This window comes from Ipomoea triloba, chromosome 11, assembly GCF_003576645.1.
Source record: "Ipomoea triloba cultivar NCNSP0323 chromosome 11, ASM357664v1".
NCBI classification, from domain to species: Eukaryota; Viridiplantae; Streptophyta; class Magnoliopsida; order Solanales; family Convolvulaceae; genus Ipomoea; species Ipomoea triloba.
Window position 1 is genome coordinate 19,102,217 of NC_044926.1, and position 24,065 is coordinate 19,126,281.

At 33.9% G+C, this 24,065-nt stretch overlaps 2 protein-coding genes across 2 annotated transcripts; one reads left to right on the top strand and one right to left on the bottom strand.

The window, feature by feature from the left end:
- The first annotated feature begins 6,044 nt into the window (after nt 1–6,044).
- On the top strand, nt 6,045–13,319 carry LOC115996445. The gene is made up of 5 exons (XM_031235666.1): nt 6,045–6,607; nt 8,255–8,304; nt 8,579–8,666; nt 11,617–11,733; nt 13,024–13,319. The coding sequence occupies exons 1-5, from the start codon at nt 6,113–6,115 to the stop codon at nt 13,066–13,068; spliced, it is 795 nt and encodes a 264-aa protein (XP_031091526.1). The 5' UTR covers nt 6,045–6,112; the 3' UTR covers nt 13,069–13,319.
- A 253-nt stretch (nt 13,320–13,572) lies between these two features.
- LOC115996435 (kinase-interacting family protein) lies at nt 13,573–19,911 on the bottom strand. Its single transcript, XM_031235650.1, has 3 exons — nt 19,699–19,911; nt 18,165–18,314; nt 13,573–14,864 (listed from the first exon to the last, which is right to left on the bottom strand). Exons 1-3 carry the CDS (start codon nt 19,727–19,729, stop codon nt 13,870–13,872), a joined length of 1,176 nt encoding a protein of 391 aa, XP_031091510.1. The 5' UTR covers nt 19,730–19,911; the 3' UTR covers nt 13,573–13,869.
- Between the last annotated feature and the right edge of the window lie 4,154 nt (nt 19,912–24,065).

A 24,065-nucleotide genomic window follows, 5' to 3' on the forward strand; every position in this document is an offset into this window, starting at 1 on the left:
GTTTACTATGTGCGGAGCAGCTATATCATGGAAATCGACTAAACAGTCATGTATAGCTAGATCAACTATGGAAGCAGAGTTCATAGTTCTTGATCTAGCAAGCCAAGAAGCTGAGTAGCTGAGAAACTTATTGGCAGATATACCGTTGTGGGGGTGTCCAACACCTTCTGTGCCGTTGCATTGTGACTCACAAACGGCTATTTGTGTCGCAAAGAATAGTGCCTATAATGGAAAGAGAAGGCACATAAGAGTCAGACATGAATCTGTACGACAGTTAATTATGACCGGAGTAATAACGATGGAATATGTGAAATCTGAGAGGAATATTACAGATCCTCTCACGAAAGGGCTAAACCGAAAAGCCATCCTTGAGACGTTAAGGGAGATGGGCTTGAAATCGGTGAGGTGAGGAATCCATGACATGTACCAATTCATAGGTCAATCGAGGCATGGAAAGACTCACATAAGTGATGTGATATTAAATTAGCCTTAGTAACTCTGTAGCTCTAAAAGGCGGTCTATGTTGATGTAGACTTGGCAGAGCGAGATTCAAAGGTCAAAGCTTTGACCTGCATGTATTAAAGGAAAAGTTGGTGCGTGCATTTGAGTTCAAAATTTATCCAACCGATGAGTTCAAGACTTGTTTCACTCTCGGGAAGAAAATTACTCGATGTCACTACGTGTCAGTTCAAGGTTTCAAATCACTGGCATTAAGATCAACTTTGTGTACTGCTCAGACGTTATCCTTGTAAGCCTTTTCTATAAATGTGTGGGGGATTGTTGGAGACATTTAATAAAAATAAACATTTAATAGAAAAGGACTTCCCTATATTTTTATAACTAGCACCAGCTTCTTCATTTTATTCACAAATAAAGATACTTCCTTGTCCGCAAATACATCATGGGATCATTCAACCCATGATCCTCCATTTGTGCTGCTTCTTCTGCGTATTTTACATGGCCATGCAAGGAGTGGTTAGTTGAGTTCTACACTATATAAACATTGTTGGATTACGCTGGATACACCCAATCATCTTTCTAGCTATTTGCCTTAGTCTGAGAATTATTGCAATACTGTGTTACCGGTCAGAAGCAACCGCGAGTGGTCGGAAATTGCTTTTAAGGGAGTGTTCTCCATAACACGACACAGTGCTATTTTCCCTTTCCATACACCTCATAATATTTGTTGATTCCCTTTGTACTGTCGACATTGTTCATCTCATATACAACACATACTTCTAAAAGTCCGGTGAAAACATCTAAAAAAACTTGATTTGGTAATACAAGATGCCTTCTCAGTATGTATGTGTAAAAGATATTAGTCCTATGCACAAAAATAGATCAATCAGAGTTAGATTGCTAAGAACATATGAAGTACCTGAAATGTGAGGAGGTCAAGCCAGTAAGAACAAGGAATTGTTGTTCCATTGTCATAGTGTTTTTATTATCAGAACTATATTGATATAAATTCGAGGAGGCCATCTTGGCGTTGTCCTCACTGTAACCAGCAGGCCTGTTTCACTAACATCCGTATTAATCAAGACATGGTGAAGGCAAGTATTGTTTTGCGTGTTCTTCCTTCCTTTCTTTCTTTCTTCTTCTTTTGTTTTTTTTTTAGATTTTTTTGTTTAAACAACTATTTTTCTTTGGAGTAACATAATTTTCCTGTTAAAGGTTTTGAAAGAAGTTGGGGAGAATGTCACTGATGTGATCCTCTCTTCAGATGGTTCATGGAAAGCACTCATGGAAAGTGATGATCCTACTGGCAATTCACTTATAAATAAGCCTGGTATTTCTAAGGATGAAACTATGCTATCAGATTCTAATAGCATCTCAAGCTACTCTGTAGATATTTTGGATCTTACTGAGATACATGATGCAATGGATGTGGTGGCTATAGGAGAGTTTGAAGACCATAAAAGCGTATAGACCAACAGCCAAAATCAACCTTCTACATCTAATCCAAGTGAAGTTAATCAGGCTTCGCACATGGACGATGCTTTCTGGTCAGGATTTTATTTCTCCATATTAGAATCAGGTACATCTCGACCTAGTTCCAATATGCAGATTGATGGCGTTTCTGAGCCTGGTCGTACAAGTTTGATGCTGTCACCCGTCTTAACTGATGCTCTTATCCAAGCCTCTGTCATGCAGGGTGGAGATTCCTCTCCTAATAACTTGCAGCTACAACAGTACCAATTTGTAAACTCAGCAATTGCTAATGAATATGGAAGGATGTCGTCAATAGTTACCATAAATAATCATTATGGCTCTGTTTGTTGACTCTATGGTTCTAAGATTTTGTATTGATGGGCTTTCTTCCTGTTATTTCTCTTGCTAGCGTCTCCATGACTCTCGGAGAGCTTCTGCTCCGCGTCGGAGACTCCGCCAGGGAAAAACCTAACAACAGCGGCGCCGACAATGATCATCGTGTTCTCCAACTCTACTTGGACTTCCAAGCCTCAGCCATGAACACCACTGCGTACACGTGCCGCCCCATCGGAAACCTCCTGAAGGAGCTATCGACCAAGTGCGAGAGGCTGGTGGTTGTTAACGACGCCCTGATGGTTAACACTGTCAAGGACCGGCTTTCAATTCAGTCCAGTTGTTTCCCACTGCCACTCTCACGTTTTCGAATTACTATTACTATAGAGAAAAGTCAAGCTAAAATGACTCCCATGTCATATTTTATCTATTTAAACAAGTTAATAAAAAAACACTTCCACATCAGCATATGGAAACCTGTAACTTGATGAAAACCTGTAAAAAATGCTAGGGGAAAAATTTTTTATGGTTTGTGCATCGAATCAGTAGTTATGAAAGGCCAGGGTGCGGCATGAAAAATCGGTTTGAGTTCATGGTGCGGGATGACACTTTAGCCTTTTTTTTTTGTTGTAACTACTAATTTATTTAATTTATTTAATTTAATAAAAGTAATAGAGTGGGGTACTTACTTTTGAATAATATATACTCTAACATATTCATAGTATATGTTCAACAATTATGCCAACTTTGATTGGGATGAGGTTTGAACCTAATATCTTTCTTATAGAAATTAAAATGGGTAAGTAAAAAGTTAACGGAAATATTTAACAAAAAATTTAACGGATAACCATAAAATTAAGGATAAATTAGAAAATCGCAAGGAAAAATATAAATCAAACAATCAGAACCATCCATTTGATTTAATAATTTCACCGTCACTTTTTCTACCCATTATAGGCCTAACTATATATATATGTGTGTGTGTGTGTGTGTGTGTGTGTGTGTGTTAATATATGGCTATGTTTGGCAAACATAGCTGAAAAGTAGCTGAAAACTGAAAAACTATAAGCTCGAAACTGAAATCTGAAGAGCTGTTATGCTTAAAAGTGTTTGGTAAAATTAGTTTTTTGATAAGCTGATAAATGTAAAAAGACTAAAAAGGACATCTTCATACAATTTAAATAATTTTAAATTTAAATAGGTTTGTTTATATATTAAAATATAAAATAATGAAATCAATATATTTAAATAAAATATAAAGTAAGAACATATATTTGAAAATATATAAAGTAAAAAAAAATGTTTATAATTCATAAGATTAATTTATACAAATTAATGTTCAGACACAAATGTCAAGCTGAAATTACAACGAAACATAATGAAAAGAAAATATCAAAGGGGTTTTAATTGAGAGGGGTAAAGGATGTCATTTATTTAAAATAATAAGGATAAAGATGGAAAAAAGTTAAAAAGCTACTAGCTTATTTTTGAAAAAGTACCTCAAGTAGCGTTTCAAAATAAGCTCTTATTTTAAGCTACTAGCTTATTTTGAGAACATTACCAAACAGAGCTTATAGCTTATTTTAAGCTACTAGCTTATTTTGAGAACATTACCAAACAGAGCTTATAGCTTATTAGTAGCTTAAAATAAGCTATAAGCTCCTAAATAAGCTCTGCAAAACAGAGCCGGGTAATGTTCTCAAAATAAGCTAGTAGCTTAAAATAAGAGCTTATTTTGAAACGCTACTTGAGGTACCTTTTCAAAAATAAGCTAGTAGCTTTTTAACTTTTTTCCATCTTTATCCTTATTATTTTAAATAAATGACATCTTTTACCTCTCTCAATTAAAACCCTTTTAACATTTTCTTTTCATTATGTTTGGTTGTAATTTAAGTTTGATATTTATGTTTGAACATTAATTTTTGTATGAACTAATCTTATGAATTATAAATATTTTTTTTTACTTTATATATTTTCAAATATATGTTCTTACTTTATATTTTATTTAAATATATTGATTTTATTATTTTATATTTTAATATATAAACTAACCTATTTAAATTTAAAATTATTTAAATTGTATGAAGATGTCCTTTTTAGTCTTTTTTACATTTATCAGCTTATCAAAAAGCTAATTTTACCAAACACTTTTAAACATACCAGCTCCTCAGGTTTCAGCTTCGAGCTTATAGCTTTTCAGTTTTCAGCTACTTTTAAGCTTTCAGCTACCTTTTCAGCTAGGTTTGCCAAACATAGCCTATATGTTAAGTATGTTAGTTATGTATGTTAACACTAAGTTTTAAGTATGATTACTTTCCTAAACCTTTTTTTAAACCCACTCTTTAATTCCTAAACCTTGTAGTCTAGTGGCATCCAGTGTCCCGGTTAACACTCACACATGGATGATGGGAGTGGGTTCGTGGAAGCAACTGTTGACTCTTTGTGCTTCAGTAGATTGAGGCATGGGTTCGAATCTCAGTGGAGGCAACTGTTGACTCTTTGTACTTTTTTTTGAAACCTTTGTGCTTGAGTAGGTTGAGAAAGTAGCTATGAACAGATACTACATTGTAACAGAGTCAGTAGTACTCAAACAAGCTTATATATATATAATATACTCCCTCTGTCCCATTTTACCTGTCCTGTTTACTATTCATTGATCAAACCAACTCTTTATTCATTGCTTATTTTCTTTAGTAATTTTTAAATTTAATTTTTTGTGTTTAATAGTACTTTTAATGTAGTTTTTAAATATATAAATTTTATATACTAATTACTAATTTTAATATTATGAAAAATTGAATTAAAAATAACTTCAGTCAAGCCTCGTTAACCGAATCAGACAAACAAAATGGGACGGAGGTAGTACTAGATATTGTCTTGGTCTAAACTTATATAATTAAATATAAAGTATTGATATAACATTTATAATAAAAGAAAGACTTCTTAAACTCATGCGCTGCTTATATATATATAATAATATACTAGATATTATCTCTGTCTAAACTTATATAATTAAATATAAAGTATTGTTATAACATTTATAATAAAAGAAAGAGAATTGGATGGTGTGTATCTCTTACTACCCTCGGGAGGATAATGTGGTAGCTGATGCTTTAGAAAGGTAGCGATCAACCGCGATTGTGACTTGATTGAGTTTATACGGCCTCTAGTTCATATTTTGGGGATCTTGTGAATGATAGAGGCGCTGCTGGTGTGTTCTTTCCTGTTAATTAAGTTGGATTTTGTCCTGGCTGGGCTTTCCCCTTCCTTCGTTTCAAAAAAATAATAATAAAATCACATCACATCCGGTAGAAAAGCTACCATGCATTTAGCAAATTTGCTGTAGTAGCAAGCTTACTAATCTATGTGGCAAACAAAGTAATAAAAAATAATTTTTCTTTTAGGCACCTCACTTTTATATATATATATATATATATATATATATATATATATGTATGTATGTATGTATTAGTATTATTTTATTGTTAACATAAATAATTTTTTATAAGATAATGTCGATACTAGGATTTTTTTATAGAGGAGAGAAATTGTATGGATGGGGAATGAATATTAAATAATTATAAATTTATATAATATTTTGTAAGTGAGAGAAGATTATAAGGGTGAAGATGGCCTAATTTCGTGAAAAGTGAAAAATGTACCAAAAAATATAATAATGAATAATGTATTTAACTGAGTCTTATAATGAAAAATTATTACTTCCTAAATAAAAATATGAGTAGACTCATTTTAATAATAGAATAATTTGTGTGATGGATTATCACACAGTCTGAGCTAATATCTTGGACGACTAACGCAAGATAGAAGAAGAATAGAGATTGAGACGATGAAGGTGATTCTTCATCTCAGCTCTCTCACTCGCACTCCCTTTTCTTCCCCTTCTCTCCCCCATTCCAAACCCATCTCAGTTGCAGCAAAAACAAAGCCCTTATCCATATCATTTCAACATGAAGAAGCCGAAAAGAGGAGCTTAGAGTTGCGAGTATGCACAAATAGGACTTGCCGGAGACAGGGTTCTCTAGAATCTCTTCAAGTCCTATCCGGAATCGCGCCGCCCCATGTCTCCGTCACCGCCTGCGGCTGCCTCGGTAAATGCGGCGCCGGACCAAACGTCGTCGTCTTGCCCGATGCCGTCTTTATCAAGCACTGCGGCACCCCTGCTCGGGCTGCGGAAATGATGTCCTTCCTCTGCCTTGGCCGAGATGGTACTGATATTGAGACTGAGACTAACAAGTGCTTGGAGGCACTGGCATTGAGGAAGAGAGCCGAAGATGAGATGGATAAGGGCAATTTCTCCCAGGCCTTCCATTTACTCTCTCGGGTATAACACTGACTTCTCTTTCCTTCTTTTTCTTTTTTCAACAAATTTCTTTTTTGTTAAAATCATTGTGAATTCTGTTACTCTTTCAGAAATTAAGCACCACTAGAAGCTAGTAATGGGCAATTTAGGCTCGGTTTGGCTAGTACATAATAATTTAACTAATTGAAATTGAAGTGTTTAGTGAAATTAATTGTTGAATCAGCTGACAAGTGGAAAAAGACATAAAAGAATAAACTAAGATATTAGAATTTTGATTAATGAAGGGTAAATGATGTTATTTTTGTAAATTAATAAAATAAAATAAAATAAAATAAAGTAAAAAAGAGTTAAAAAGTCATAGAAGCTTATTTTGAAAGCTTATTTGGGATAGCATTTTGAAACACTACCCGGATAGAAGCTATAAGCTCTAAATAAGTTTTACCAAACAGAGCCTTATTCTTTTTTTTTTCCGACATGAAAATTGGAAAAAAAAAAGAAAAAAGATAAAAGATTGTGATTAGTAGTTGAATGTTGTAAACCAGAGGATTCTGGCAATCTGCAAGGTATTCCAATTTAGTTGAAGCATTTGAATGCACACATTTACATTTCAAGAGGCTTAGAAAAGAATTCCTCCATTCAAAGTATGTAAATATATTCAAAATGCCGAATTTACCTTTTAGTAGACATCAACTTGGTAGCAATGTAGCATATCAAATGAGAACAACATATAATTAAAATTTCAAGAACTTTTAAGAGGTTCAGAGTGGATAATCACTTCTGCCCTAAGATTGTAGTCAAACCAGTATTTGGACTAATAGACTGAAATATACAGTTCTTTTAGTTCGTCAAGTGTTGCTGATAGATTGGCACAACGCTAATTAGTTTTGTTACAAACTGTCCCATTATTTTTATTAATTATATCATCATTATATAATTTCCCTGTGTCTATTCTATTTGTATGCCAGAACAGAAATGGAAAGAGACACCTGTAAGGATTAAGTTTTATTTTTGTAATGATCTCCTTTAATTTGTCCAATGGAAATAAATCACTGTTGATTACTTCTTTGTAGTAATTGGCTCATGTAGTTGAGTATACTGGAAGCAGATATTTCTTCTGTTTACTTTTCATGTTTTGGATCATTGGGCATCTTATTGACTTGATAACCTTCTTCTTAGTTGTTATTTAACCTTTTCTGTAAAACTTTAACCTCTAATGTTGAGCTACTGTATTCCATTCGACTGAGAGAACAATAGATGTCTTGATAAAATGATTATTTTGACCATCCTAGGAGTGTTTCAATGCGGGTACAAGATCTTTGAATAGTCCTTTGATTCTTCAATTGGATGTCGCCACTCCACTGAAGGGCATCCACTTGATCTTCAAAGAAGGACTTATATGCATCAGGATCATTTTTTGGTGATCTCTGAATAAGCTTTAAAGCTTTCCAGATGTTTTCTCTAGAAATGAGAGCTCCTATTTATAGTTGTAGGATAGGAGGATTTTGGATATGTTCAAACTCTCTTTTGAACAAATTAGATAATATCAATATTATCCAAAATGTATTCAATTATATTAATATTTAAAAATAATCATTTTTCAAATTTTCAGTGTCTACGGTTGGAAAGGTCACTGATTGTGCGGTTTTATTCATTGATTTCATTCTGCAGGCTATTTATCTAAAACCATTTGGTGGTGTACATATTTCATATAGAAACAGGTGTGTGCTACATAAGCTCTCTGATTTGATTGATAGTAATTTTAATCTACTCTTTTATATTTAAGAGAACAATATTAAAATGATATTTAGCATGACTGCTATTAAATGCAAAGCTTTTCATCCATCTTTGCTTTTGTGATTTTATGGGTTTTGACCCTCTGATAATCATTTTGTAAGGATTTCTGCCAATAGAGAGAAGTAGAACTCTGTTTCACACAAATCTCAATTCACTTTTAGTTGTGCCTCTTAGCTTAACAAACTTGTATATATTCAGGTCAGTTGCTCGGTTGGCAATGGAAGACCCAGCAGGAGCACTCCAAGATGCTAAAGAGGCTCTAAATATTGCTCCCACTTATTCAGACGTGAGTTGCTTATTATAAGTTCATAACTGTTATGCTGTTTTTTTTGTTTGTTTTTTGTTACTAGCTTAATACTCACTTATTTACATAAGTTGATTACCACTGTTTTTGGTTCGATCCTTTAAGAGCATGCTTGGTGTTCTATATATATATATATATATATATACACACACACACATCCATATGTGTGTGTATGTTTACACACATATACACATGCATGTATGTATGTATAAATCAATATGCATATTAGTGAATGCACTATGAAGCTTGTAGTAAATAGTAATTATGAAAATCTCAGTGTATTTTTTCTTATTTTTTACAAGAATCATTGTTCTCACAATCTCACTTTAAATTGTCCATATATCTAACAAATCTAAAACAAAGGGTAGGAAAAAAATGTTGTGGCATTTTGGTAATTATCTCTAACTGTAAATTGCACTTCACAACAAAATATGGAGTGCAATTTCACATTACGCTAGATGCACTCTGTATTATTGCAAAATACACTTTAAAGTTTGAGTTATGTTGGGCGGAGGCCGGTAAAGGCCAAGTCTAGCACCCGGTGGCTGGGGGATTGTTAGGCGGAGGCCATTAAAGGGTAAAAAGGCCAAGCACTAGTGTATCGAACAATGTCATGGCGGTCTATAAGGAAATAATGTTGCGCTTTCGCTACTAGTTATAACTTTTGGCGTAAGTGGTAAGCTTTGATCTAAAAGGGAGAAAAAAACATGGCGACATTTTTGTAATTATTACAAACTTCATTTAGGCACTTGAAAAAGTTTGATAGTACATCCGCGGGCAACTGATAATACACTCAAGATCTATGACAATGCACTCAAGTTTAGTGCATTGTTAGTTATCATGGATGCACTATCAAGCTTTTCTAAGTGCACAGATGAAGTTTAAAATAATTACAAAAATTACATCATGTTTTTCTTTATTTTCTAGCCATTAGATATCCCAAGATGGGCGAATGCAATTTGTCCAACTTTTCACATGAAACATTGTTCTCATTTGAACATGATTATATATATATTTTTTTGAAGCAATGATTTTATAGGAGAGGTGGAAGAAAAGGCTCAAGTGTGTGTGCGCGCGCGCGCATACATACACAGAGATATATAGGAGAGGTGGAAGAAAAAACTCAGGTGGATTTAGGAGTCTTTGTGTGAACCGTATGCGGTGTCACACATACTGTAACGACAAGGGTTTGCGTCTATACCTGTAGTGTAGTGCGTGGGCCTACCCACCCTATTTGTTCCATGATTTATGGGTCTACTAGAGCTACCCACTTCAATCAATTAGCTAAGATTTTGACTGGGTACGAAATCACAGGTACTCGATCTAGTAGTGTTTTTATGCGGATTTCTTTTATCGTTGTAGAATTCCTATTCAAGTTTACTGCAATTCCTTTTTGGGTGGTTGTAGGATGGAAGACCGCCTATAGGTTGCAGGGTTGCATTCTTAAAGGCATAATAATAATCTCTAATATCTTGTCTTTTTTTACTAGGACAATAGACATTTTGGGATAACTGATATAATTTTCTTAAGTTCCGTGTCCCACTAAACCATTTATCTATCAACTCCCAAACTACTTTCACGATTTTACAGTGTTACATCGATAATATAATCTTCATATCAATACAATTAATTATACGCGACAAAAGAGTTTTATCATTATTTTTCCTCTCTTTTGCAGCATTTGGTTTTGTTGGACACTTGTTAGTTAGATGTTCATCTTTATCCATGCCACTCAAATTTATTTTAACCAAAAATTTCTACTCAGCAAAATTAGACCCATCCGAAACAAGCATTATATCAATTAATTTAGAAGGGGTAGATAATACAGTTATGGTTCTTCTTTGAACCATTCTCCCCAAATAAACTCAGCTAAAAAACAGTCGAAAAACTACTCCTACCGAACTGCCTCAACAACACACCGACACCCCTTTGAAATTTGATACCCCAACCATACCTTGGCAAACTCAGCACAGGGAGATGAGACCAGCTGTACAAACCGTGATCGGAGAGGGCGCTGGAAACCACTGCATGCGCCGGCGTGTGAACCCGTCGGCAGCGAAACTCAAACACTGGTGTCGCCTCCCAATTCCAAACACGACCCACTACCTCACTCTTGACCGCTCTGATACCATGTTAATTATCAGGGTAGAAGTGTTCGTATTACTGTATAAAGTAGTGTGTATTTATTGATGGAAGAAGTTATACATGCTAGGCTATTTACATAGAGGAATTAAAGATGCCAACCACAACTCAAACTCAAAACTCTAGGCTAGGAGTTAATCCCTCAACATCCCACATATCTCTCTAACACGTATGCCTACTTTACCTACTTAATGAGGGAACGAACTTTGTTTCAATTCCGAGTTTATGGATTGGATTCAATCAGCCTCACTCCTTCCTTTTGATTATGTCGGGAGGCTTTTGTTACTGGTGAAAGCTTCCAAAGGCAACCATCTCGAGTTTCCGACTGTTTCATAAATTGAAGTAGCCTTTCGTCGCCCTACCAAATGAAAGAAGTCACTATCAAACAGCTCGCCCTATTGAAGTACCAAAGGTGCTCCGCCTAGTGACTAAGAAATGGGTTTGCCCTTTAATTGAAGTGATGAGGGTAGGAAAGAGGGAAGTAGGGCTCCTATTGACTAATGGTTTATTTTTCGCTTCCTTTTAGAATGAAAGTTCCTATGAATCCCCTACTACTTACTTTTTTTATTCAAAAGGTGAACAACCCCTCCAACTAGTCGTATGGGGAGGGGTGCTTGTGATAAGCTGCCTTGGAATCAGGAATTCCTAAAAAAAAGGCAAAGTCAGGTATTTAATGAAGATCTATCTATCAATATACATCACCAAATTTTTGTATAAGGATTCTAACCATTAGTAACAATGGATTCAATGCACATATAGTCAGACCTTAACTGAGATATTAACTTTACAGGCTTATTTATGCCAAGGTGATGCTTTAATGGCTTTGGACCAGATTGAGGCTGCTGAGAATTCCTATTCAGTGGCTTTAGATCTGGATCCCTCCATACGTCGCTCCAAATCATTCAAGGTGCGAACTCAGTTCTCTATTTTTTTTGGAGTAGATATAGTTTGCCCTTTTGTTTTATCATCCTCAAATATTTGTATGTCCCTGCTTTATTAGAAACTCTGTTGCTATAATTTATTTTGATGTCAATCAGCACAAAATTCAAAAGTCCATATTTATTTTAGTGGTACAAATGTTACAGACTTCTTGCTCTAAATTTTGTTAATGCTACTAGGATGCATCTATTCTACCCATACATGTTGTCAATTGCATGTGTAACTAAAAGACTTGACACACTACTAATATTTGTTGCCCTTCCGTGTATAAAATGTATGGTAGCATCTAATATAAAGCCTAAGATCCTAAATTTCCATTTGGTTTTATGATGCTGATGATTACAAAAATGTCTTTTGGGTGAGACTCAAATGCTTGCATTTAATAGGCTTTACTTTCGTATTGATTCTAGTAATTTACCAATGGTGAGGGTGTGTTTGGTTCATGGGGTTAGACACAAGAAATGGGAATGAAAGTTATACACATTTTTTGGTTGACAACTTTTTAAAACACAAGTATAGGATTTGATTATCCCTTTACTTACAAAACTCATTACATTATCATTCTATTAATTCAACCTTATTCCTCATTTAATCGCCTCCTCATTCTGTCGCCTACTCACTCATCTCTCCTCACTTCATCCAATTGCCTTGTTTTTTTTGTTTTTGTAATTTTAAAATCTTTATTCCGATTATAGGGTCATACATAATCAAACATCAATATTGGTAATCATTCCAATTCCACCCTACTACCAAACATGCAAAATACATTTACCAAGACCATTCCAATTATCAAATATTTGATTCCCATTCCGATTCCCATGTTCGAACCAAACACACTCTGAGTTTTCTTAGAAATAGGCAATTCATTGTGCATTTTAGTTACAAATGAAGCATATATTTGTTTTACAATGAATTCTACACATGAAGGAATGTTCTCCCATGAATGCACAAATGCACCTCATGAATTGTAACTTAAAAAATCCCATCTCGTATGCTATATTCAATTGAAAAGGTGCATTGAATCAAGTTACTCAGCCTGCTATATAGTGTGATAAGGTATCATGTGTCTTTCCTTTTGAGGTTTTTCATAGTCTTTTGCATTAGCAAATGTCTTGCAGCAGATTTGGCTTTTTTCCTTGATAACCCTTTCCCCGCTTTGAACTTTGACTATAAAATATTTGTCTGAATTCTCTGAATATGATGACGAGTGTTGCTCTCTTGTGCCTATGAAATCCTCGGGGCATCCACTTTTATTCAGGCTCGGATAGCTAAGCTCAAGGAGAAACTGGCTCCGGCAATTTGAGATGAGTTCTACTGTGTTCATTTGTTTCATCAAACTCAACATTTCAACGTTGGCATAATTATTTTCAAAAAAAAAACCCATGCATATTTGTTGTAAATAAACACCTTGTACAAAAGAGTTTAAGTAGCCAGTTACTGCTACCTAGTAAATATAGGAGGATCTGTGAAGCATACACTAAAAGCTGTTTTCTAATGTATATTTGCCTAAAGAGTTAGGGTTGTTCACTTCAATTCTCTATTTTTCATTTTTCAGTTTTTCATTTCTTGGGGGTATTACTGTTCATGCTTGTTTTTCCCATTTTCCATTTGGAGAAGTCTGATTTTCACTTCTCCAAAATCAATGAAAAAGTGAAGAATGGAGATAGGTTAGGAAATTGGAGAAGTGAGTTTAATAAACAAGTTTTTCATTTTTTATTGTTCCACTTCTCCCATTTTATGTTAAATTTTCCACTTTAGTAAAAACCCCATAATATTTGATAGTGCTGTTAGAAGTGCCAGAGGGAGATGCTGCAAATATATGCACTTATAGCAAATGAACTAGGAGTTTGATATACATAATCGTCTGCAAAGCATCATATTGTCTGCTACTAAGCAGTTGTAGACTATTAGTGTACAATAAGGCCATCATTCTTCCCTAGCAAACTAGTTGAAACTCCATGCCCTTTGCTTAGATAGTTGCCAATTGGTACCATGGTCTCCGACTACACCTCACGCGATGTGAATGTCTTAAATTGGCGAGATGTCACGAGGGAAGCGTATAGAGCAAAGTGAGCCGAGGTTTATGGTATCGAGCCGAGTTGGTTTAGCAGTTGGTGGGGTTGAAATAAGGTCCACAAAGAAAGATGTCAAATTTCTTGACCCTACCCCACAGCTTAGAACCACCCCCATTGCCTTGCTGACCAATCTTCTTCACAGTAGGAATACTAGTACTACTACTGCTGCCATTGTTGTTAACCCAAGAAGTGACATCTCCATGGACTTGAAAACACCCCTTGAAGCTCCCCAAACTTTTCACCTTCATCTTGTTCCTCTTCTCCTCTTCGTGCTTCACGAGCTGCTCGTAATACTCCCTGTTCCTCTTCTCCAGCCCATGGACCTGGCCTTGAAGGTCCTCGATTTTGCGGCTCAGCATGAACACCCTATGGTCCTCCCTCATCTTCAGCAGGCATCTCGCGAGATCAGCCGCCTTCCTCTTCATGAACAGAGACTCGGATGCCAGCCCTTTGTTCTCTTCCACCAGTGCAGAGACCTGGTACCCAAGCCTGGCGTTCTCGTTCAGCAAAATCAGCCTCTCCGACTCCAGCACCTCCACCAGGCTCCTCTGCAGCTCCATCTTCCTCGACGACTCTGAGCTGCGCCTCTCCACCTGGGCGAGCTCGTGCAGAATGATCTCGCACTCCACGGTTCTAACCACCAAGTCTGCAATGATCATATCAGGGTCTACTTTGGCTTGATTTCCTAATTGGGGAGGAAACTGAGCTTGAAATGAGAGAGAGCTCTCTACATCCGATGAATCAACGCCGCCATCCCCATTGTCTTCCTGATCAACAACGTCTTCGTTGTCAGTGAAGTGGAGGGAGGGGATGGGAGAGGAGTAGCGGTGGTAATGGTGTGTCTTGGCGAGGCCCTGGCAGTAGCGGTCGGCCAGGGAGAGGTAGCCATTGTACAAATCTTGAAGCAAAGCCAGCAGCTGAGGGCGTTGCTGGTAGTAGCCGTCCGCACGTTTGGCAAAACTGTCATCTGCGTTGCCTTCTTCCGGGAGATTCATTCCCAACACCTTCATCCTCTCATCCAAATCTTACCAAAAAAAAATAAAAGTTATTAGCTTCAAATTGAAACAGTATAGAACAAATACTACCTTGTAAACAATCATCCTAAAAAAAAGAAAAAATTCTTAATTGTTATGAGTAATATTTAATTTATAAATATTTTACAACACGATTAGGATTTGAGAAAGGAAAACTTTCTAGTGGGGGCCCCTCAATCCCTTCCTTAAAAGGTGGCCACAGGTTAGATATAAAGTACATTTTTAATATATTAAATATATAATTTTAATACGTTATAACTTAAAAGGTTCACATTTTTAAGGTACATTATTTGATATACTACCAAATAATGTACTTTCAGTATACAAATAATATACTTTCAGTATATTAAAAATGTACATTTATTCATGGGGTTACTTCGTTCTATTTCTTTTTAATAAAATAGAATGTGCAATTATGTTATAATAAATAATTTTTTATAAGGCTACTACATTTGTAAAAACTCTCATCTAATCTACATTTGTTCAAGGTCAAGTCTATAAGAGAATACAAATGTTTAGTAATTAAGTGGGGATTTGCCCTTTCTCTTGAATTTATGCTCTAACAATACTTATTCATGAATTTTTTTTCTAGAAAAGAACAATTCATATGGAAGAAAAAGTTTTTTTTTTAAAGAACATTAAATTTTGGCACAAAACAACCTCCCAAATGGAAAGTCACGAGAATAATAAATTGAGAAAATAATTACAGATACTAATGGAAAGTCACGAGAATAATAAATTGAGAAAATAATTACAGATACTACATTGTAACAGAGAAACTTAAAAAAAACATTTTATTTTGTTTTCTTCACTTTGTCAACCGAATCTGACAGAGACAACGCAAATTTGAATTGAAAATTGTGCATTTATTAGAATATAGAAAATTTTGAAGTTTGAAATTGAGATCACATTTGTTTGATGATTTATTGCGTATAAGGTCAAGAAATGGACCCCTTTGGCCCATCTCCTGCCATATAAGACGATGCTGAAAACAATGGTACCAAGTGACAATGATATCTTTAGTTGTTTCAAATTCAAAACCAAATCAGCTATAAATATATATAATTTCTTCCAATTCAAATTCATGAAATCATCACATATTTACCATTTCAATTATGGCAATCTACAACACAAATATCCACAGCCACTATCCGAGAATGTATACTAAGTAAACCCTGTATTGTGATCGTCCCTAATTGACAAAGGATCACAATGAAGTAAACCAACCTAGATTGCTCATTACTGACGGACTCAAACCAAAAAGTTTAAGATTCAAACTCATGACCTTGTGGTTATAAGTTTGTATGCTAAACCATCTTGGCAACATGTAGAGAAAGGATCGGTACGTTAAATATTCCGTATTGTGGTAGCTTAAAGGGATCTACTAAATGATCCTTAATCATTGTATAAAGACACTAGCTTTTAGGTTCAAAGGTTAAAATAATTGTGTCTAAAACCAGGCAGAAACTAGGAACACCAACCAAAGAACCAAACATGCATGGTAGGGGTTAACCCTAGTTAAGATGGCGAGATATCAACACTTATAACCACAAGGTCACAAGTTCGAATCTTTGTCCCCTTGGTTTGAGCTGATCAACTATGGATAACCTAGATTGGTTTACTTCCTTATGGTCTTTTGTCGATTACGACCACAAGGCAAAATTTACTTACACCCAAAAGGGTCGTGGGATTTCCCTCGTCATCCTAAAACATGCATGGTCGACAACCCCAAGCTAGTTTGTCATTTCGTAACCTTGATTTGAGCCGGTAAGCTATAAACAACCTAAACTAGTTTACCTCCTTGTGATCCTATACCGACAAAGGTCATCAGGTGGCAATTTTTAATCGGTGCACACCCTAGAAAAACATGCATATATGGTCATCTTATGAAATTATTGGCACCTTAACTTTGTGCATTATTATTTAAGTACTAACAATGGGCAATAGCTAGGCCGGTGTGCATCATTGGATTCTTTGTGTGCATCCAAATCATAGTCTGAGTTTGTGACCTACAAAGGCAAGCATCCACAGAAACAAGACAATAACATGATACCCCTGTGCCTCTGAAAAACAGAAAACAATTCTAAGGAAGAATCATTTTCTGTCTGCCACACTCTTTTCCTTTTTTTGGGTGTAATTTATTTTTTTTATTTATTTATTTTGGTTCAAATTTTGAAAACCCAAAAAGGTACTGTGACAGTATGTTCAAGGGTTGAAACAGATTTGACATTAGCAGCAAAAGTTACAGGCTTTTTTTGGACAACTTTTCTGTGTCGCCATGTATAGTGCAGTAAGGAAGAGAGTGACCTTTCATCTCACTTTTTCCCACACATCCAAAAATGTACTCATTTTTCCCTGGGGAATGAAAGTTTCACCCTAACATAAGAAATTTAATTACAAATATTATTTACCCCAAAGTTTTACATACTCTAATTTAATCATTTTTATGTCTATTAATTAATTGTTCGTAATCTTCAACTTTCAAATTTAACTAGTCTTGATCTTTTGGTTTGTTTAATTAATAGCAAAGTTGTCAAATAAAAAAAAAAATTGACTAGTTGTGGGTGATGATTAAATTGACTAGTACTCAAATCCCAATCATTATTGTATAAACTATGGTCCACATTGTATGAACTATATTATCAAATAATATACATTCAGTATATAACTAATTTATTTTTAGTGTATTAAAAATGTACATTATATTCAGAAAAATACATTATTTGAGTAGTGAAAATATATTATTTTGTATAATGTGTAGTCAGTACATAAATAATGTACTTTTAATATATTAAAAATATATTTTTTATTACGGTCTACACAGGACAGTCCACACAATAATTTGCCCTCAAATCCCCCATCAATTTAGTAGAGTAAAACATCATCGAAAAAGGTAAACAACTCTTATGAAATCATACAATTTAAAGTAAAATTTGGACTCATCTATTAACTACAGCAGACATAATTCCAAATGGAAATGCAAGCTGGTAGGGCCATAATAATTACTTACTTTTGTTATGCCCCACCTTACCCATCCTTAGACATAAATAAACTACAGTTTTTAACCTAGGCTGAGTACTATTAAAATTTTGAGATTTGAATTTTTTTATTCAAACATGAAGTAATAATTTAATATAATTTAATTTTAAAGTATTAATTTTTATTTTAAAACATTATATTTATACGCGTCATCATTCAAAATATAATAAACAAGACAGATAAAATGATATTGATCGAAAAGTAAATTATAAATATGAAGAAGCATGAAGGTTATGATTATATGTATGTACCAGCAACAGAGCAAAGAAGCCAAGAAGGTTTGCCAAAGCTTCCCCTCCTTGAATGATTTGAAGAATAAGGCACAACAGTAGCCTCCTCACCACCACAGCCTTTCTGCCCTTCTCTCATTTTTGTGTCCATTCCAGCAGACCAAACAGTACCTACTCAATTAAACCCACAAACCAAGAAAAAACATACATTAATTATACTTGGTAACTTGCCCAACATTTAAAAAAAAAAAATACCATCAATAAATGACCCCAAAAATTTTATACTCAAAATCATAGATCCATAATTACATTTCCTCACTATTGATCTTAAATACAAAATCCACCTGATTGGAGGATACTAACCATAAAAAATGTCACTCGTAATCTTAATATTGCGTCCTCTAGTATTCAGCATATAATATATAAACAATCCAACTATCAGCTCAGCTTTAGTTAGTATGACATAGTTTTAATATTGAGAACCAAATCCAATCAACTTTGAAAGGAAAAAACAAAACAACAATAGAGTAAAACAAAATTTTAATTCTTAATTTTTCTTTCAAAAATAAAATTTGTTCCTAATTGTTGATCTTTCTCACTTTTTGCCTATAAGCTAATTGTTTTGCACTTTTCGTCTTTTTATTAACTTATTATGCTCACTTTTCGTACATAATGTAAACGAAAAGTGCATTTGTCAATGATAGTTTTAAGGATAAAAGTGTAATTTTCCGTTTTCTTTTGAAGTACAATAAAGTATGTAATGCATTATGCATCCTAAATTAATATTATATATATATATAATGGTAATAAATATGCAAAAAATTAAAAATCAAACTTGTGAAGCAGTATTTTCAAAAAAAAAAAAAAAAAAAAAAAAAAAAGAAGCTGTGAAGCAGTGAGAAGTTTGCACATAGATATTCAATGGGATACCAGTACAATTAATGCTGGGTTTGATAGTACGGTTTCTCTTTAAAACGGGGTAGTAGAATAGAAGAAGCAACCAGCCAACAGTAGTAATTCTACAGCAATACGTGACGTACACATATCTTTTACAAAAAAAAAATTAAATTAAATTAAAAATAAATAATTATTTATTTACTTTTAAGGAAAAAAAAAATCAGAAAACCCATGTCTTTTGGGTCAGTAAAAAACTGCAATCGTTTGCAATTTCATACAATAGTATTGCAGAATGGAGATTTCAGTCTTTAAGTATGAAATCTCAAGTCTAATTTTGACAACAAAAAATTTAAAAAAAATAAATAAATAAAAAGAAAAGAAGGAGTTTCTTCTTTGTTATACAAGAACTCAAAAGCCGGCCATTTAATTCCTTTTGATTAAGAAAATGTTGTTGAATAGGGAAGATTGAGAGGAGATAAAAGCAGTAAAAGCTTGTAGGTACGGTGGAAACACTTGAAGAAAAACTTGTGTAGGTGTAGGTAGTTTGAATCACACCTCCCCTCCCATTTGATATACGAAAAACATGATTAAACAGAAAATGGTATGCATTTCAGAGTGGTTGTGTGTATAGAGAGAGAAAAGAGAATGGAATTTTTACCTTGAGGTGTAGCAGCGGCAGTAGTGCACATGCACAAGGGAAGGCCTTAGAGAGAAAAAGCAATTCTGACTTTTGTATATATATATATATAGAGAGAGAGAGAGAGAGAGATGAGAGTAGGGGGTTTGAAATGTATGAATCTGTTTGTTGTGAGTCTGAGAATTTCGCTTTAGTTGGTGGATGGGTGCCGGTGGGGGACATAGGGAGTGAGGGGGTTTCAGCAGCCAGGGGACTTGGGACTGGGGTGATGAAGAAGTCAAAGAATTTTCTTGGGGCCCACACAAGGATTTGATTGGGAGGAGGAATTAATGAGGAATGGATTTGTAATTTTGTAGGAAATGAATAAACTAGGATAAAACAGCAATTCAAATTCTTTTTCAGTATTTGGTAAATATGAATAAAATTATTTTGAATTTTAATTATATTGTTTGGTATATCTACATTTATAATAAGAGCCAATAATGTTAGACCCTTAACTGGAACTAAAAAAATGTTGTGTAATAATCTGCTATAACATATTGTACTTTGTGTGATTCTTATTGTGCAACCTCCAATTAAATTTCTAATATATCCTAATCTTTTATAATTTTATCAAATGTTTCTACACTTATAATAAGAGCCAATAATGTTAGACCATTAACTGGAACTAAAAAAAATGTTGGTATAATAATCTGCTATAACATATTGTACTTTGTGTGCTTCTTATTGTGTACCTCCAATTAAATTCCTAATATATCCTAATCTTTTATAATTTTACCAAATTTTTTCGTTAAATATAACGGAAGTTTAACATTAAATTCTTTAGGCAATTTGTTTCTTTATTGCAGTTTTCAAACAAATTGGCAATATTCTATAATACAATTTTGTATAGATTCCTAACTTAAAATTAGAATATTGAAGTCTTAATAAGATTCTATAATGCAATTTTATATAGATTCCTAAATAAGAATTGAAAGAAAATAAGTGATATAAAGATTAAAATGTCATTATATAATAAATTAATAATAATAATAATTTGTCATATGAATACTTCATTAAGTGTTATGCTTTATAAGTTTACATTCAAAAACCTTCATAAAAATTAAACTACACAAACTACTTAAACAAGTTCATCATCATGATCTAACTAATACCAACAAGCTTAATAAAGTATTAAGTTTCTCAAAAGCTTACATAAAAAAAAAAACATCATTAAATACTAATCTTACAACGCAGCAAGCTTAATAAAATGTTAAGCTTACATTAAAAAAAAAACATCAAAAAATACTAATCTTACAATACAACAAGCTTAATAAAATGTTGAGCTTGATAAAAGCTTACATCCAAAAAATATCATAACATTCTAATCTTAGAATACAACAAGTTTAATAAAATGTTAAGCTTCTCAAAAGCTTGCATCCAAAAAACATCATAAAATACTAATCTTACAATACAACAAGCTTAATAAAATGTTGAGCTTCTAAAGAGCTTACATCCAAAAACACATCATAAAATTAAATACTAATCTTACAATACAACATCCACATTCACTAACCTTCAATATGCAACAAGAAAAGCTCTCAGCCATTCTAATCTTCGATCCGGTGGAAAGCTAAAAAACACAAGCATGCGCATCTGATTTGGACGGTCAAGAAGTTTGATCAAAGTCTCAAATACTCTCCATTTGATAATTCATCAATTTGAATTAACTCTTTGTTTAACCGTTGAACTTTTTCTTGAAGAGTAAATTCAGTTCTAATACTTTTTCTTATTTTATCACCAACCATTACCAATGTTTCAATCAACATCATTGCAACATTGTGAAATGATTGTGAAGTAATTGGTCTATCTATATCACTAGCCTTCCTTTTCCTTTTTTATCCACTAGGCAATGATTCAGAGTTTGTTTTACTTTGTGCCCTATTACGAGATGATGACTGAGCTTGGGTAAATGTGAAATTTATATCTGGCATATCTTTTTCACCAACATTTTCATCTTTCTAAGTGTACAAATGACGCACACTTTACCTTAGTTTAATTGGCTAAATTATTTGTCAAAACTTAGGTTATATTTTATTTAGTTTGTTTTGGACTGTATTTCAATCTGGGTCACTTTCTGCATCACAATCTTCAGCCTGGATCTACTTCAACTATATTTTGGATTTGAGTCAGCGCAAACAGCGAATTTTCCTAACAAAATTCTGGTTATTGGAACAGGTTTTCAGGCTGGATTTTAAATGTGTGGACAATACTATTTTATGGGAGTTGAGCAGCATATGTGTAGACAAATTAGTTACACTAATTTGATTATTTAAAGGGAAGATTTCGAAGCTCATATCTTACGGCTTCAAGGCTTTAATTCGAAGAGTTCCGCACTTATATTGAGCTGATTATTTTTCTATTCTAAGTTGGTGAAAATCTCCACATGAGTTGTGTTTTGGCGTGGTGAAGTTTGAAGTGTATTGTGGCATGGACGAACATTTCCAATGCAGATGTTTTGAAGATTAGTTGGTGTATTTGGTTGAGGCCTTTGTATATGTGATTATGTCCTATCAACCCCTGTAATCTTTGTGAACATCTAGTGGATTGGGCTGACGTAAGTTGCCCGGTAGACATAGGAGTTTTAACTCCAAACTGCGTTACCAATTGTTGTGTCCTTGGTTCTGTTTTCTATACTTGTCTTTTATTTTTGTTATTTCATTGCATGACAAACAAGACTAATTAAATACAAGTAATTGTGTTGTTAAAAATGAGTAGAAATTTTTAGGAACCACTTGCATTCAAGATCTACGATTCTTTTTCAATCTTCACTGCCTATATTGATCCCAACAATGCCTTCATCATTAGCCATTTTTGAATAATATCTTCTCCAATTTGTATATCTCTCCCTGTTGCACGATTTTTCCAGTAGATAGAACTAAATTCATTATTATAGAAAGGAAAACTTTTCTTTCTAAACTGAGCAACTTTTTTGTAACTCTAAATAAATGAAGTTTTCATATAATTATAATGAAAAAAATACTTACACTTATAATCTCACACACAGCCTTCAGTCATAAACATGTTTCTTTAATCACCCCATCCAAACCCGTTGTTATTACTAGTGAAAAGATCATATACTACAATCCATTCTTTTCTCAAAGTCTTTACTCTAGACTCAATATGAGGTTTAGCTTTTTATGTTCGAAGTAGGTAATTTAGCTTTAAACATTTTCACCAACTCATACAAATACCCACCTTTGAACCTAGTGTCAACATTATTTTTTGTTCCAAAGTTATGGAGGTCAACCATACCAAAAACTAAAACAACATCCTCTCCATTGACTTGCTTCTTGAACTTTCAGTGTCACTAGTTGCCATAATCCCTTATGATAGGAAAAAGTTAATAAAAACATTAAAATAGTAGCTTGAATTGAAACTTTGAAAGAGAGTTTATATATAACAAATATGAAAACTAATTAATTCACTCATTACATCACAGCAAAGAGTTGAAATTGTAGCAAATTAAACAACATTTTACTACAAATAACAAAGTCATAATAAAACAACCAGAAGATACAACCCTAATGATGGCTAGATGCTTGATTGCCATTCATTGAACATTATGTTGCTACTTCCATTCGTAAATTCATCCAAGCATCCAAGGGCTCAATCATATTTATTACATTATTATCATCATCTTCACCAGTTTCATCATTTACTCCTACAAACACACTAAAATCATTCTCAAGTGGATTACTTATAAATTGTCTAATAAAGTTATGAAGTAAACAACATGCTATAATAATGTGATTATGTGTGCTTATAGGATAAGAATAGCCCACATCATTTTTAGTATCCCAAAACACCTCTCAATCACATTGTGGGCTACTGCGTGTTTCATATTAAAATATTCTTCCAGACTTTTTGGTTGATAACCTTGACGCCATTCAATCAAGTGATACTGTTGACCCCTAAAATGTGCTAAAAAAGCCCTAAGAATTTGTATAACCCACATCAACTAGGTAATACCAACCTATATTTAAAAAAAACATTATATAAGTGACTTAATCATTAGACAATATCTTATAATGAAATTTCATAGCTTAATTCTATACACAATTTACCATGAGGTAGTTTCAATGAATTTGACCTAGTATTTGTATCACGAAGAACTTACCTATCAGATACTGATCCTTCCAAACCAGAAAGAACACATACAAATTGCATGTCAAGAGTGCACACACCTAAGACATTTGTTACAATATCTCCTTTATGGGTTCGATATTTAGGCTTATCAACATTTGGTACATAAACTTGATAAAGGTTCCATCTAATGCACCCAACCACCTCTTGCTCCTACCGATGCTGCCCAAGCCATCGCCGCCCACACAACCGCGTCGTTGCAT

Bases quoted from the DNA above. Each gene is read 5' to 3' on its own strand.
- LOC115996445 (XM_031235666.1), top strand. From the start codon at position 6,113: ATGAAGGTGATTCTTCATCTCAGCTCTCTCACTCGCACTCCCTTTTCT. The intron at 6,608-8,254 runs GTATAACACTGA...TTCATTCTGCAG, and splicing joins CCTTCCATTTACTCTCTCGG to GCTATTTATCTAAAACCATT. The intron at 8,667-11,616 runs GTGAGTTGCTTA...TTAACTTTACAG, and splicing joins TTGCTCCCACTTATTCAGAC to GCTTATTTATGCCAAGGTGA.
- LOC115996435 (XM_031235650.1), bottom strand. From the start codon at position 19,729: ATGTGCACTACTGCCGCTGCTACACCTCAAG. The intron at 18,315-19,698 runs GTAAAAATTCCA...TTAATTGAGTAG, and splicing joins TGCCGCTGCTACACCTCAAG to GTACTGTTTGGTCTGCTGGA. The intron at 14,865-18,164 runs GTACATACATAT...TTTTTTGGTAAG, and splicing joins GCTTCTTTGCTCTGTTGCTG to ATTTGGATGAGAGGATGAAG.